The sequence below is a fragment of the Anopheles funestus genome, chromosome 3RL (genome assembly GCF_943734845.2).
Source record: "Anopheles funestus chromosome 3RL, idAnoFuneDA-416_04, whole genome shotgun sequence".
Taxonomy (NCBI): domain Eukaryota; kingdom Metazoa; phylum Arthropoda; class Insecta; order Diptera; family Culicidae; genus Anopheles; species Anopheles funestus.
Window position 1 is genome coordinate 68253936 of NC_064599.1, and position 13890 is coordinate 68267825.

The 13890-nt window shown below is 40.4% G+C and overlaps 2 protein-coding genes across 5 annotated transcripts in view; one reads left to right on the top strand and one right to left on the bottom strand.

Annotated features, from left to right (window-relative positions):
- Nucleotides 1–13890, bottom strand: part of LOC125769015 (uncharacterized) — a 257007-nt gene that overhangs the window by 65639 nt on the left and 177478 nt on the right. The gene's annotated exons all lie outside the window — the stretch shown is intronic.
- Nucleotides 5115–13668, top strand: LOC125769028 (fasciclin-3-like). Its single transcript, XM_049437426.1, has 4 exons — nt 5115–6143; nt 10111–10785; nt 12357–12538; nt 12628–13668. The coding sequence occupies exons 1-4, from the start codon at nt 6086–6088 to the stop codon at nt 12880–12882; spliced, it is 1170 nt and encodes a 389-aa protein (XP_049293383.1). The 5' UTR covers nt 5115–6085; the 3' UTR covers nt 12883–13668.

Sequence of the window (13890 nt, forward strand, 5' to 3'; positions counted from 1 at the left end):
AAGTACCATCATCATTTCGCGCTTTCGCAGATCGCTTCAGTAACATTTCGGCTGGCGCATCGAAGCCACGGCGGTTTACGCGTTCCGTTTACTGTGCGCGGAAACCAAACACACAGAAAGAGCGATAGAGAGAGATACACACAAGCCGCGATACCGAACGACACGAAATTTGTTAGATTTTGTATCTCATTTCCATACCATCTGGCAACACTGCCACCGTGTAGTAGCGCGAAGTTTACCGGCCCGAACGTGTGAACGAGTTTCATTGCGTAGTGCGTTTACGCGCGTGACTAATCGTTTGCTCGATGTCGTTGTGCTGATAATGGGCAACGGAAAACACACAACAATTCCATCCACAAACTCACATTGTAAACCCGGTGGTGTGGTATAATTGCGCACGGGAAACTTTGCAGCTGATGTAACAAAACCACACTAGAATGTGATTGTCGTACCGTGGACCAGTGTGATCGTGTTCGGAAGAATTTGTTGAATTATTGATTGGCGATTGCCGGTGGTTCGGAACGCACATCTACAGGTGTGCAGGTGTTAACCTTCGTGCGAGATCAGACCGTGAACTTGATCGTTTGGTATGATGGCTGTCGTAATTTGTGGACGCGTACGGTGATGGTATGGTTTGAACGCTGTGATGAGGAACCTTCGCTGATGTGTCTAATGATGCATCCACGAGATCCTTAATTTGTAAATCTATCTCAAGATAAATTTGCTGCGAAAGATTCGCACAAATAATCAATCAAGCAGACGATTTAAAGCCGGAACTACTTTGTTGTATATTTGCTATTTTGTATTTTGCTAATGAATGTGGTTTGCCAAATTGTGGTTGATAAGGTAGAAGGAATGTTTGTAGACTAAACTAAAAACTTAAAAATTGTAAACGTGTTTTATGAATATAAAATAAGCACAACTTAACAACTCTTATCATGTATCTATGCAGTAGAGACACAATTTTGAATGCTATGAATTTAGTGACACAAGTAGGATTTTCCTGTCATGAAATGGTTTTGTAGATGTAGATTTCCAAAGTGGCAGGATATTCAGGTTTTTGCTTAGAGGGAATTGTTCAGATTATATTCTATCCACAACATTTGACGAATTAATCTCGGCATCTAGACATGAAATTTCTCACCGGTTTTAGCTATAAAGAAATGTTTGTACATGAATTCTTCTTCCATATATTTTCCTGAGGTTTTCTTAAAATACATAAACCTCCTTTGCTTTGGATTGATGTGTTGAATAAACTTTCCAACAAAAGGCTTTAACCTTCATCACGCTTTTATTGTTCCTAATCACATATGAAAACATTCAAATCGCTCAATGATGCTTCTTCCAAGACATACTATTTACTCATCCAAACCACTTATCTTTTTCAACTTTCACCCAAAAAAAGATGAGCATTTTGATGCACGCTCACTTAAATCTACAACTTTCGATTCGCAATACGCATCAATTGGTGTCCACAGCTTCACAAACATTCATGATTATGTCATTTGTTTACATGTACACTTATCACATTGAGAGCGATGCATCAACCGTACCGAACGAACACTTAATGTCGGTAATTAATGAGCTTCCTTATCGTGCGACACAGCTCACACAGCCCCTGCTAATTTGCATCAATTAACACTCGTCAGCCCTTTTTAACCGTTCACGACCCTTGGCAGACAAAAGGCACTTGAGATGATACCCTTACCGGTGGGTATTGAGAAAAGAAAAGAACCTCTTACACCTAACATCCTTCCTTAATTGAACTTCAATAGCATCTTACTGGATGCACATGACCTTGACGTCACTGGGACGATCCCATACCGGTGACACGCATTTGCAAACATCTGGTACGGAACGTTGACGCCACCCTGCCAGAAAGCACCGTAATGATGCTCATTACTCACCGAAACTAAATCAAATCCACAGCTACCTCCAGCTGTGACAGAGGACGGGTGTGATCTAAAGGGAAGGGATGCAAGTGGTAAAGGGCGATTTCCCAGCTGCGGGAAATGTCTGACATTGACATATCGTTAAGCTGTTAGTGCGTTGCTCGCACAAAATCAAGGTCAACTTTCCCGGTTAAGCCCTCCTCAATGGTCGTCTCCTGATCACAAGTCTTCTGGCTGCGTGTTTGTTGTCGTCGACAACGGAAAAATCTTACCGAAGACATGACACGCCCGGTAACATGAAGAGGGGCCGCCACCGAGTAAACCGCATTAACTGCAAGATCGATAAAAGTAACACAAAAATGTCGTTTGTTCCATTCCGTTCCTTCTTTTTTACCAGACGGCATAGGGTGCGTGGGTATTTCCTTCGACGGTAGCATTTCTTGCCAGGAACTGGCACCGTAATCTTCAGCACCACCTCCAATCAGCCCTTCAGCTAGCTTTATGTGGCTTCTCGGTGACACGTAGCACATAGCTTCATGCCTATTTTCGGTACCGAATGTTCACTGCTCATTTGCATCTTGCCGAATGGAGACCTACTTTTGGGGTGGAAGTAGAACATAAGTTCAGCGAATAATGGTGGGTTTTGAGTGCCGCTGCTGTACGCCGGTGGGTAATTGTCGGTGGAACCAGCAATTAGATTCGCTTCGAAACTACGAGAAGGGTTGTCTTGGGGTAAGCGGTTTCACATATTAAGAGGAGTGTGAATGAATTACGAATTGGAGTGCTGCAACGAAGCTCTTGTACAACTTCATTATTTTTTAATTATGTATGCGTAGTACAATGATTTAAAATCTCTACAAATTCATATTGATGAACTTTTTTCACGCTTTGAAAATGTTTAAAAAAAATTTTCTTCATTTTGTTGCACAATTCCAATATAAATTAGAAGAACATTACACACTGCTCGAAAAGTTCATGAGCAATAAATTAACATCGTGACACTAATTTCACCCGTTTTCCAACCAATGTCAATCTTCCCACTCGAATTATGTCTCTCTTGTGCTCTAATTTTAACACGAGCGTAAGCAAACCAACGAAAAACTCATCATATGAAATCATTGTTCTCACGCGTATTGACGCACGTCATGAAGACACAGTGGCACTAGGGGCACAAAGTATGGATCTGAATGAAAGCATTCACCATCCCTTACAGCTCTGGAGAACGGCCTAGCATAGGTCTGGTTGCAAAAAAACAAAAAAAACGAACAACCCGTACAACAAGCAACTTGCATTTGTGCGGTGAAGCTAATGTTAACTTGATGAGTTTATGATTTCGAAAGCCAAAGGTGCCGAAACCTTTGCATTGTCCGCTGACGAAACGATGCACATCTTAGGCCCGACTGTATGGTATGAACCAATCGACCGCCAGTTGATGACGATAGTCCAAGACGCGACGGTTGGTTTTATGTACAATAATGGCGATAGGAACGTTTGACATTTGGGCGGGATGTTTTTTTGTAGTGGAAAATCAATAAAGCCTTGCATCGATCAAATCGTGATGATCGTATTTCCATTCGCTGATGTAGAGGAATGTCCACTACAGTTATTGTTCATAAATCAGATATATCTTGTTGAACTTGAAGATGGATTATATTGCTTCCTTCTTAAAGTTCTTCGACAATAAGAACATTCTCAACAAGTACAAAAAGAAACATAAGTACCGTAACAAAGAACAAAGAAGTTAAAAAGTGCATTACAGACCATTCGGAATAATAAAGCTTCAATTTGAATATCCTCTTATTTTTCTGAATTTAAGATACATTTAATGTTAACTTGGAACCAGATACACACAATCCTGTTTCTAAAAGTCAAGATCCCAACGAGAATTCAATTCTGATCGTGCTAGGTAGTAAATCGTGATCTTATCTTCTTCACTACGAAAATATGGTAGAAACGTGTCCATTACCAGGACGAAAATACATTAATACTCATCATATCTTTGATATATTAATCGCACAATTACTGATGCAATCGCGGAGCAAAAAAACAAATTAATTTAAATAATAAATCATCTCTGTGCGTGAGTGTGCTCATCAATTGCAACACCAACAAGTACGTTTATGCCATTACACTTTAACAGTGAAGTTCTTACCTTCCCTGCAAGATTAACGCATTGTACATCATTAATATTAATCGTCAATTAAATCGCCAAGATCGCATAGAAAACCCCGCCGAACTAATTTGAATACCTACACAACGGGCCACTCATACCCACCCAAAAAAAAAGAGAACCATCATCTCAGAGAGTCAGTATAAACAGGAAAAAAAACACCCTCACAACGGACCCGACCATCGCCAAACATTGGCCCTCTCTGTCCACTACCCAACTTCAAACTCTGGAAATAAACAACTTCAACGCGTCTAACGCGTTTGACTTATAGTAGAAAAAAAAGTACCCCAGTTTGTGCGGGTGGCCAAAAGTGCGTAACCGTGTTTTTTGTGGGGGAGGACAACACAATAGAGCGTCCGGTACAGTTGTGAGATGACGGTGAAAAAGAGAAAGAGCAACCAAGGGACTGTGTATAAATATAAAACCATCTATGTCACATCGACAGTGAAACCAACCTCAGGGAAGCCAAAAACTGAACATTTGACTTTGAAACTGTTTTGTGATGCGGGATCGATTGCTGAGTTTATTTTTCTCTTTCTTTACACAATGGGGCAAAATAACTTTTCAACGTCTAAATGTCTTTTTTTCTTCAAAACCCCATATTGGTTGACCATCTTTGGGGTAATGTTTTTATTTGTGTTAACCTTAAAAGCTGTCATCGACTAGCATAAAACTCTCTGTGTTGAGAAATTTTAACTAAGTACGATACTTTTTAAATATATTTATTTTTTTCTTAAAATATTGAACAGTTCAAAACCAACGCCAAACACATTTTTTCTAGATAATTCCCTCTCACAAAATATATCTCTGAATATTCTAGTCACAAATTTATTAACAACCTATTAATCTTCTTAACCACTCATCCAAACATATTCCACATCAAATTTAGTGATGAAGAAACTTCAATATGATTTTAAAAAATAATGTAATATAAAAATAATTAATTAATTAATTAATGATGTAAAAAATAACACATTATTGTTATCATATTTATATTAAATATGTTATTATAATTCTTTAAATAAAAACATAGAAAATTGAATGAGGGTTGTAGTCTTCTTAATTTCCATAACAAGTTAAATAATAATAATGAACAAAAAAGTAATGTTTAGTAATATTTAACCAAAAAACTCAGCACGGCGGACGCATAGTGCCATCAGGGTGCCATAGTTCTGTTTGCTTTGCAGCCAACGCACCAAAGTCCAGTGCTCACGTAGTGGTAGTATCTCGTGTAAGCGTAGTAACACATTAGTCACTCCACAGACCGGTCACTGTACGGCTGCATCCGTCACTAGCGTCTTATCAGTGCCTTCAGTGTGTTCGCAAGACAGCTACATCACAACCGCGTAATAACAGCAGGTACTTCGAGACTCAGGCTGTCTGTGATGTGTTTACTTTTCACGCCACAGCTGCCTGAATACAGTCACGCGTACCGAACGGCGAAGCATATGCTAACTGAAGAGTGTATACGCCGTTTTGCGAGATGCATTAAGGCCGCAGAGTGTTAGCGCAAGAGAGCGACCGACGAACGCGCGTTTCGTGAGTTCGCGCCTAGTGAGCTTGCATGAGGAATTGCGAAAGCAGCGCTACTCACGCTCATCACAACGATCCTAGTTTCACCGGTTATAGCCCGTACCGGATCGATTCCGCTGTTCAGTTTCGTTCGACAACATCGGCTAGCTGGCAGGCACCAACCATACTGGCACCGGGTCTCGATAAAACCAACGTGTCTGTTCGCCATTTGTTTTTTTTTTGTGCTTGTGTGGGGCGCGTGCACGTGTGTACTCTCTCTCTCGCTCTCTTTGCGTTGTGCGTAAAAGCGTGAAAATTTTAAAGACAAATAAAAAAACACACCACCCGCGACGTTGTACGTGATACGAAAAACAATATCGGTTACTGTTTGTTATCTTGCACTATCTGGAAGGAGTGCGCGTGCATCTTCGATTGTGTCCAGCAGCAGCCAACGGTGTCATCTGTACCTTCCGTCCAACCCACCGGCACAAAAACCAATCAAGCATCAAGGATGAGGAATAAGCATTACAAAAACTTTGCCCTTCTAGTGGCGTTTTGTTCGTGTTACAGTAAGTGCAATAAAACGTCTACATAAGAGATTCGAACACACCTCTTCACATATCAGTTATCATGCCCGGCTGGAATCTTCATCAAAAATCAACCGGTTGAACCGTTAAACATACAAACCAGTTCAACCGGCCCTCTTTTGTTAGCGTTCGCTGCATTGTTATTGCCATGTTGGTGGTGCAACTTGAGAAGTTGGCAACAACAGCACAAAAAGAAAAAAAAATGAAACACATCCAACACTAACCTTGAGAACCTGCCCGAACCAGCTACGAGACCGGCCTCTTTCGCTTCCTTCAGGCGAAATGCCGTCAATAACATATCGAGAATGTGTTTTCTTTTATTTTGCTTATTTCTTTGCGTTTTGTGCTAATGCTAAAACCCAAATGCTGAAACCGAACATTTCACTTTCATCGTTCTCTCGAGCGTAATCTTCCTCAAAGCTGTGCCGCAACCGATGGAGGAGGATTTACTTTCTTTCGGAATGTATTTCTAAATTTAACCACACGGCATCATGCCGGCGTTGACACTTCTACGAACGATACTGATTAACGTGCATTCCGATGGCGTCTTCATCATACATATTTCTTCACACAAACTCTCGGGAAACAGCTACCGTGTGTGTCATATCTTACCATTTCCTCCACAGGTGTGAGTGTTTTTTTTTATAAATTGATAAGAAAACACTCATTTCCGTTTACCAAACGACTCAGACGATTCCTAATCATTTTTATTTATTTCAACATCTACCTGTGTTCGAAATCCGTACCGCATTGTGCACCTATGACTCTAAATTCTTCCAATATATCGTGGTGATATTTTTTTAATTAATTGTTATCTTTTGTCATGTTATCTTTATATTGCGATAAGTGCAAAACATTTCTTCTGATATCAATGAATTTGCCATTGATTTGGCGTTATGAAAAAGGAAATAAATACAATTTAATTTCAAAAGTTCCTTTCTGTTCGAAATGTGCAGTACAATTGTAACGAATAACTACGTTATCAGTTACGATACATTATCTGAATAACCTATATATTACGTTACACACATTACGTTACACGTTACAAGGCATGTAATTCATTTGTCATGCTACAAGAAGCACGCACATAGAATATTTTTGAAATATTTTTTTTTAATAAAGATATTGCTCTAACAAATTAGAACATTTATTATGTACATTAAAATATTTCTTTTTTCACTTCTGATATTTCCGGGACTTCCGGGTGGTTGAGATGATAGTGACGCCGGTTTTTACACGACAGGTCCGGCAATTGAATCCCATCGGTACCAAACTCCGGGCTAGACCGGGCTAAATAAAGTCAAGAAAATCAATTAACATCAAGATCAAGACCTCTTGAGGTGGTAGTGCCACAAAAGAAGATTTCCGGAAAATTTAAAATTTAAATTTGAAAGACATTATACAAACAGAAACGAACAGAAGATTTATTTTAATTGTTTCAAGAAAACGATACTTTAATTAATGGGCTTCAGGTTGGCAACCACTGACCTTTGTACACCTAAACACGGCGTACTATTTTTGGTATTATTTTTATTACTTATTTTACTCCATCTCCTCAGAAGTAAAAAGAAAATCAAATTAATTAAACCACATGTAATCGTTGTGTGACAATAATTATTCTAGTTCATCAACCATCTTCATTAACGTCTCCCGTACCGCCACCATGTAATTATCATATTAAACCAATGGAAGATGCATCTTTTGATAAACTTCTATCAACTGAAGGCAATATACCAGACCATCGTATGTAACGCCCACATAACGATGCGCGATCCATTTAAATGGGTGAGGTTTCGCGTCATCTCAACCACATTCCTTGTCTTTACTCACGTTGCCTCACTGAAACAGCTGTGCTAACTCACATTTCCCCATTAGCCATGAAATCTGCCTTCGAAAACACACACTCACAATTGATGTAGGGACTGGAGCGCCAAAGACGTAGTTTAATTTTATGATTCAACGCCATTTGTTTCGAACAAGGGTGCTATCTTTGCTTTCTTATCACTGCGCAAACCATGTTCGGAATACATAAATACATGTCTAGTGCTAGTGCGTTGAAACCTTTTGCTGTTTGAATTTTCGATGCTGGTCACCTTTTTTAAACGCATTTTACCGTTTTGGACAAGACGGTTTTGACGGTTGGTCAAAATGAAACACACACAAAAAATCCTTCAAAAGCGTTTTAAACGAGTCACGATGTGTGCGTCACTTTTTTTAAACATTCAAATCGATTTGCCAAATATAGCTTCCTAAAGCGTTCGTGTTCAAGTGGTCGTTATGTATAACCACCGGCTCCTGCTGCTTTTTTTTGTTGGATCATTTCTCACTTTCAATCTTTTCGTTTCACATTTTGTGTGCGCCGCTACAATGTGCCGCATAGTAATAAATCATTTAATTTTGCACTGTGCGTTCATTAGAAACATATGGGCTGTGGTTTGCAAAACGATAAGCTAACTCTCTTTCTCTATCCTTCGTAACGCATAACACGTCTAAATAGAAGCATCTGGCAAGGCAAAACAACCACCAGATTGAGAAAGATAAATTCAAACGAAGCACACACAAGTGAACGCTAGCTGCTTCATTTTTACGCCGCAAATACATCCAAAATGATTGAAACACATATACTTTTTGGTACACTTACGAATTTGAACCACCGATTCTTAACACCCAATTTGGGTGGAATATTATCTTGGATATAAGATGTGACTAAGAAACGGCCTTGTTTATTGGTTGAAGTAAACTTGCAATTGCTACACGCGTCTAAGAATGAATCAATACAGATAGCAACAGGCAGAGCAAAACCATCAATTGAGGATTTGTTTATTTCCTCTAGCTGGGAGTTTTCTTTTCATCCGGTTCACGAATTCGACGGGAAATTAAACCCCGAAAACCATGTGCAAGAAGCTCTATTTACTTGTCGTTTACGGGCCAGATGAGTGTTGAAGCGAATCTGGAGAATACCATCTTAGTTAAATGAACAGATATTGAGTTATTGGTGAGGTAATTGGCAGGAACATACATTTATTTATAGAACAAAGAATCATGCTCTTTCCGATTGTGATTCGTGATTCAAAGCAATGGACTGTTAAACATTAAATTTTAATATTTTTTTAGTTAATACTAAAATACATAAGTTTAAGTTTCAGAACTTGGACTTAACTCTAAACTTTAATAAAAACCCAAAATAAAAATAGAAAATTGAAAAGTTTGAAGTCTTATAAAGATTTTAAGAATCCTTTGAATATCAGTGAAAAATACCAAACAAAGAAATTGAGTAAACAAATTTATAAACCTTGTATGTAACTAGGCTCTCCTGAGAAATTTTCAAAAAAAAAGATAAATGAAATCAATATTAAAGCTTCATCAAAACGCAAACATTTATGCGAAAACATATCCTAACTTCTAGCGTACAAACTTAACGTAATCTGGATAATTTAATATATGGCATTCCCGTCACGCGCAACATGTACGCTTAGTCATAATCCATACTTTGCTATTTGCATTTACCTTTTGTTAACCATTGCTCAGCTGTGCGCTGGTTGGTTAAATTCCAAATTTGGTAAACTTGGGTGCGGAGAGTCTCGATCTAGATAAGAAACGAGTGTAACCAACTCAAAGTCAGGGTGCATACAAGGGTCTCATACCAGTCGGTTGAGATCATCCCGAGGGTGGTGTATGATTTCGTACACCCCGACAGTCACTTGAAGAAACGGGAACACAAACGGATGTCTGATGACCTTCGCGCTGGCCCCAATATAATTATTGTAACAATAGACACCACTTCATAAATGTAGGCATTAACCAGAACCGGTGAACACACTAGCCCTTGAATGGTTCGCCGAGGGTTGAGAAAAATCAATATTTACTCAATTACGGCAACACCTTCCTCCCGTTTTGACTCGTACCATTCTCATTTACTTCTTCGTTTCTTACCTTCCCATCGTCGCAGGTCTACTAGCTCCAGTACAGTCTCAACATGTCGAAACCGTGCCCTCGTCACCATCGTACCACTCACTGTATGATCGTAACGTTGATCTACTGTGCAAGTCGGACAAACCTATTGACGGGTGTCAAATTCGGCTTCCCGGTCCGTTTGCCGACACTATCGATATCTTACCCAGTGGTGGCAGCTTACCCAGTGGCGTCAAACGTATCGGAGACGGTTCCCGCGGTGAGTGCGGCGTACGGTTGTCTACGGTTACTAGCGATCGGTTCGGTAAATTTGTCTGCATACTCACGATCGCTGGTGAACAATATGAGGAAGCGATCGAGGTACGGCAATACGTTACACCACGTCCAACGGATCTAAAGATCTCCAAGTACACGGATCTCGTCGACGGTGGTATACGGGCGAACCAGATGCTGAAGGCGAGATGCAACTCAAAGTTCGGTTTACCGGTGTCCAACCTAACCTGGTACCTGAACGGCAAACCGGTCGACGCGAGTCTACTCAAACCGGCCCAAATCACTAGCGAAGTGCAGGATCAGAAAAATCTACAATCTATCCAGCAGGAAGTGAACCTGTACGTTACACCGAAAGAGAATGGCATGGTGCTAGAGTGTGTGGTCAATCATCCGACATTCAAAACCGAGCAACGGTCATCCTTTCCACTAAACGTAAAATGTAAGTATTCTCCGTGGAATATTGATGAGGAAGAATTTTGGACCTATCTGAAGCTAAATGAGTCACTGCTATTTTGTTGATCGCATGAGAAGAGATATGAACTAGCTCCACACATGTCATGGGAAACACCGGTTCGTTTTGGGTATTGAATTGGTCATCGATAATTCCTTGGATGATAAGATTATTAATCAGCATGTGCTTTGTTCAAGTTAAGTAAGGGTCGTCTAAGAACGTTTAGAAAAATTTGGTAAAGAATTGCAGACTGCTACATTGGGGAAATTACATCACTAATGAAGATTTTCTCCGAAACATTTGTATCTGGTAGACAAAGAATACATTTAGTTTTCTTAATAAAACCATCGATTGTAGGAAAACAATTCTTCTCAATTCCAAAATCACATCAAATGCGAAGATTTCGTTTGGTCCTGGAGATGAGCTTTTTGGAGCTTTTTTCACCCAAATCCGGTTCTTTTACAGCGCACAAATATTTTCCTTTTTCAATCTCTTTTTTTCGTGGATACAACACCCAAAGACCGTCCCATATTCTGGAAACTCTTTCGCTTGGCAAGTCGTACGAAACTTGGAGGTCAATAAAGAAGTATACTCCTGAATATTCGGCAAACAACAAAACCAGAAGGAACCTAGGACTTGGAAGAAAACATGGTTTTACGATGGGCTGCAACAAAAAAAACCGGGCACTATAAACATCATGGAATGAATTCCAATGAAACTGTTTAGCAATCTTCCCCTGTTGGAGCATGGAATCAACAAGAGCTTGGTGTAGTAAAACAAGAAATGAATGCTTTCTCCCACCGTCCATGATGGTAGATATGGAAATTTGGACGAAAATTATTATGGCTTATTTGTTGCACGGCCTTGTATTCCTTTCGGTAAGAAACCTTTATCTTGCTGAGTATATCTTCCGCTGTTCCAATAAACGGAACACATTCGAACAGCGGAAATATCGAATAGTTGCGTTAATTGTGAGATTTTAAATTACAAAACTTTTTGCTAAGGAATCATGCACTGTGACGGCTAATTGCTGGTAGGAATTATTTACTCAGCTGCAAAACTAAACCATTTTATGAAAGGTAGCCCTTTTGATGTAACGTTTTCACGATGCTGTATGAAATATTCATTTGCCGTTCGTCGGGTTCGCAACAACGTTTCGCACAGCATTGCGATCTGATGCTGTAGCGAGTTTGTCAGAACTACGGAACGGGGCGCTACTTATCGTACCTTGTCAAAGTTTACATGGGCTTTTAATGAAACGGACAAAGAGCCGTTTTGTGTGGCTGATTATTCCTACACATGTCGTTTGATCTTGCCGCTAGCAAAACCTCGTACAAGATGTACTTTACACGGAACCTTGGAACCTTGGGCGAAACGGAAACCCCATCCCAGCTGACTGCGCTAGATTCAGTTTGCGAGAAATTTACGAACAGCATATCTGTTGACTTCAATTCCATCGAACATACTCGAGCGTGCTGGCGTGTGTGTTTTCCCTGAATTATGTTTCATTTTGCTTTTTCCACCCTTCCTTCCGGTACAAAACCCACACACGCAAACAGTCGCACCGGAAGAGATACCACACATCCACATCGATGAGCTGCCGGCAAGCGGAAGTGCAACGGTCAACATTACCATCCGTGCCAACCCGCAACCCATCACCCGATGGACGGTCAATGGGCGGCTGATAAAGGAGGGCGAATCGATGGACATCTACCAGGCGTACATTCCTCGTCCAACATCGGTAAGAACACGGCCACACAGTTGGTCACCTTTACCTTAAACCCCTTTACCGTTGCGGATCGGATGTATCGTTTTCTGCATTCCTTGCAGGCTAACGGCGAGTACAGGGTGTTGCTGAAAAACAACGATTGTTCGAAGGAGCGAGCGACGCTGTACACGCTCGAGGCAACGAACATGCTCGGTACGCAGACGTACATCATCAAGGCGGTGCGGGTGGACGATGTGGGTACGGTCGAGAACCGGAACGATGACTACAACTACCACGATGACAGCAACGGATCTACCTTCTGGCTGATAAGCGTCTGGACCTTCTTCTGCTCCGTGATGGCTACACGTCTGTTGTGAATTCCACATTGCTCCCAATAGTCCTAGTCGAGTAGCATTGGTTCGATCGTTCGGATCCGAAGCTTTTTGGGGTGGCTGTGCGTGGCCCGTTTGAGAATATTTCCCACCAGGATGGGTTTGCTTGGTGAAGGGGCCTTTGTACAGTAGGCTACGGTACGGTGTTATGGGTAAAATCGGAGATCCTGTACGGAAATATTCTCATCGGCCAGGTGTACCAGCCCCCTGACCGCTGAACCAGAACCCGTGCGTACGATTCGTACTTGTCGATTTGTAAAATATGCAAAAACCCCGAACCGATAGTTCCTTCAGCAAAAGTATTTTTTTGTGTGTGTGATGTGTGCATAAGATTCATCGCCACTATAAAGCAAACTATCTATATATGATCCGTGCCGAGTGGTTTACCAAAATTCTTTTCAACGATTCTCTTATGATTTTAACTAGAATAAGTGCCACAGGGCAATGGAAAGCGCTAAGCCAAAATGAACTGTTCCAGAACTGGATGTGTATGTGTGCGTGTGTGTGTGCGCGTATGTGTGACAAAGTGACCTAACGAGTGATGGGAAACCTCACCAACCAAGCGAGCGTGATTATTGAATGGAGACGCATTTAAGACGACCGGTGTAAAGCATTTCAATACGGCAGCAGAGCGCAAAGCTAGATGTGTCAAAATGGAAACATTATTTATTTCACTACTCACTAGGCAAAAACAAATGCTTTAATGAATCTAATAAATTGATCACAATGTACAATGGTGACGCAGGGCAACCAGAACAGTATCAACGGAAACCGACATAAAGTATGTGTTATGTGGTATACATTTTAAAAAGAAAGTATTTTTATTTCCAATCGTATTAAAGGAAAATAAATATAACTAATAAACGGTTCATTCAAATTAGCGCTTAAACTGTACGACTAAAGATAAATATTTATTTAAATTAAGCACATCGATGACCGGGAATGTTATAAATATCCCTCATGAAAAATATATGTGGTGCTGATTGCATACCT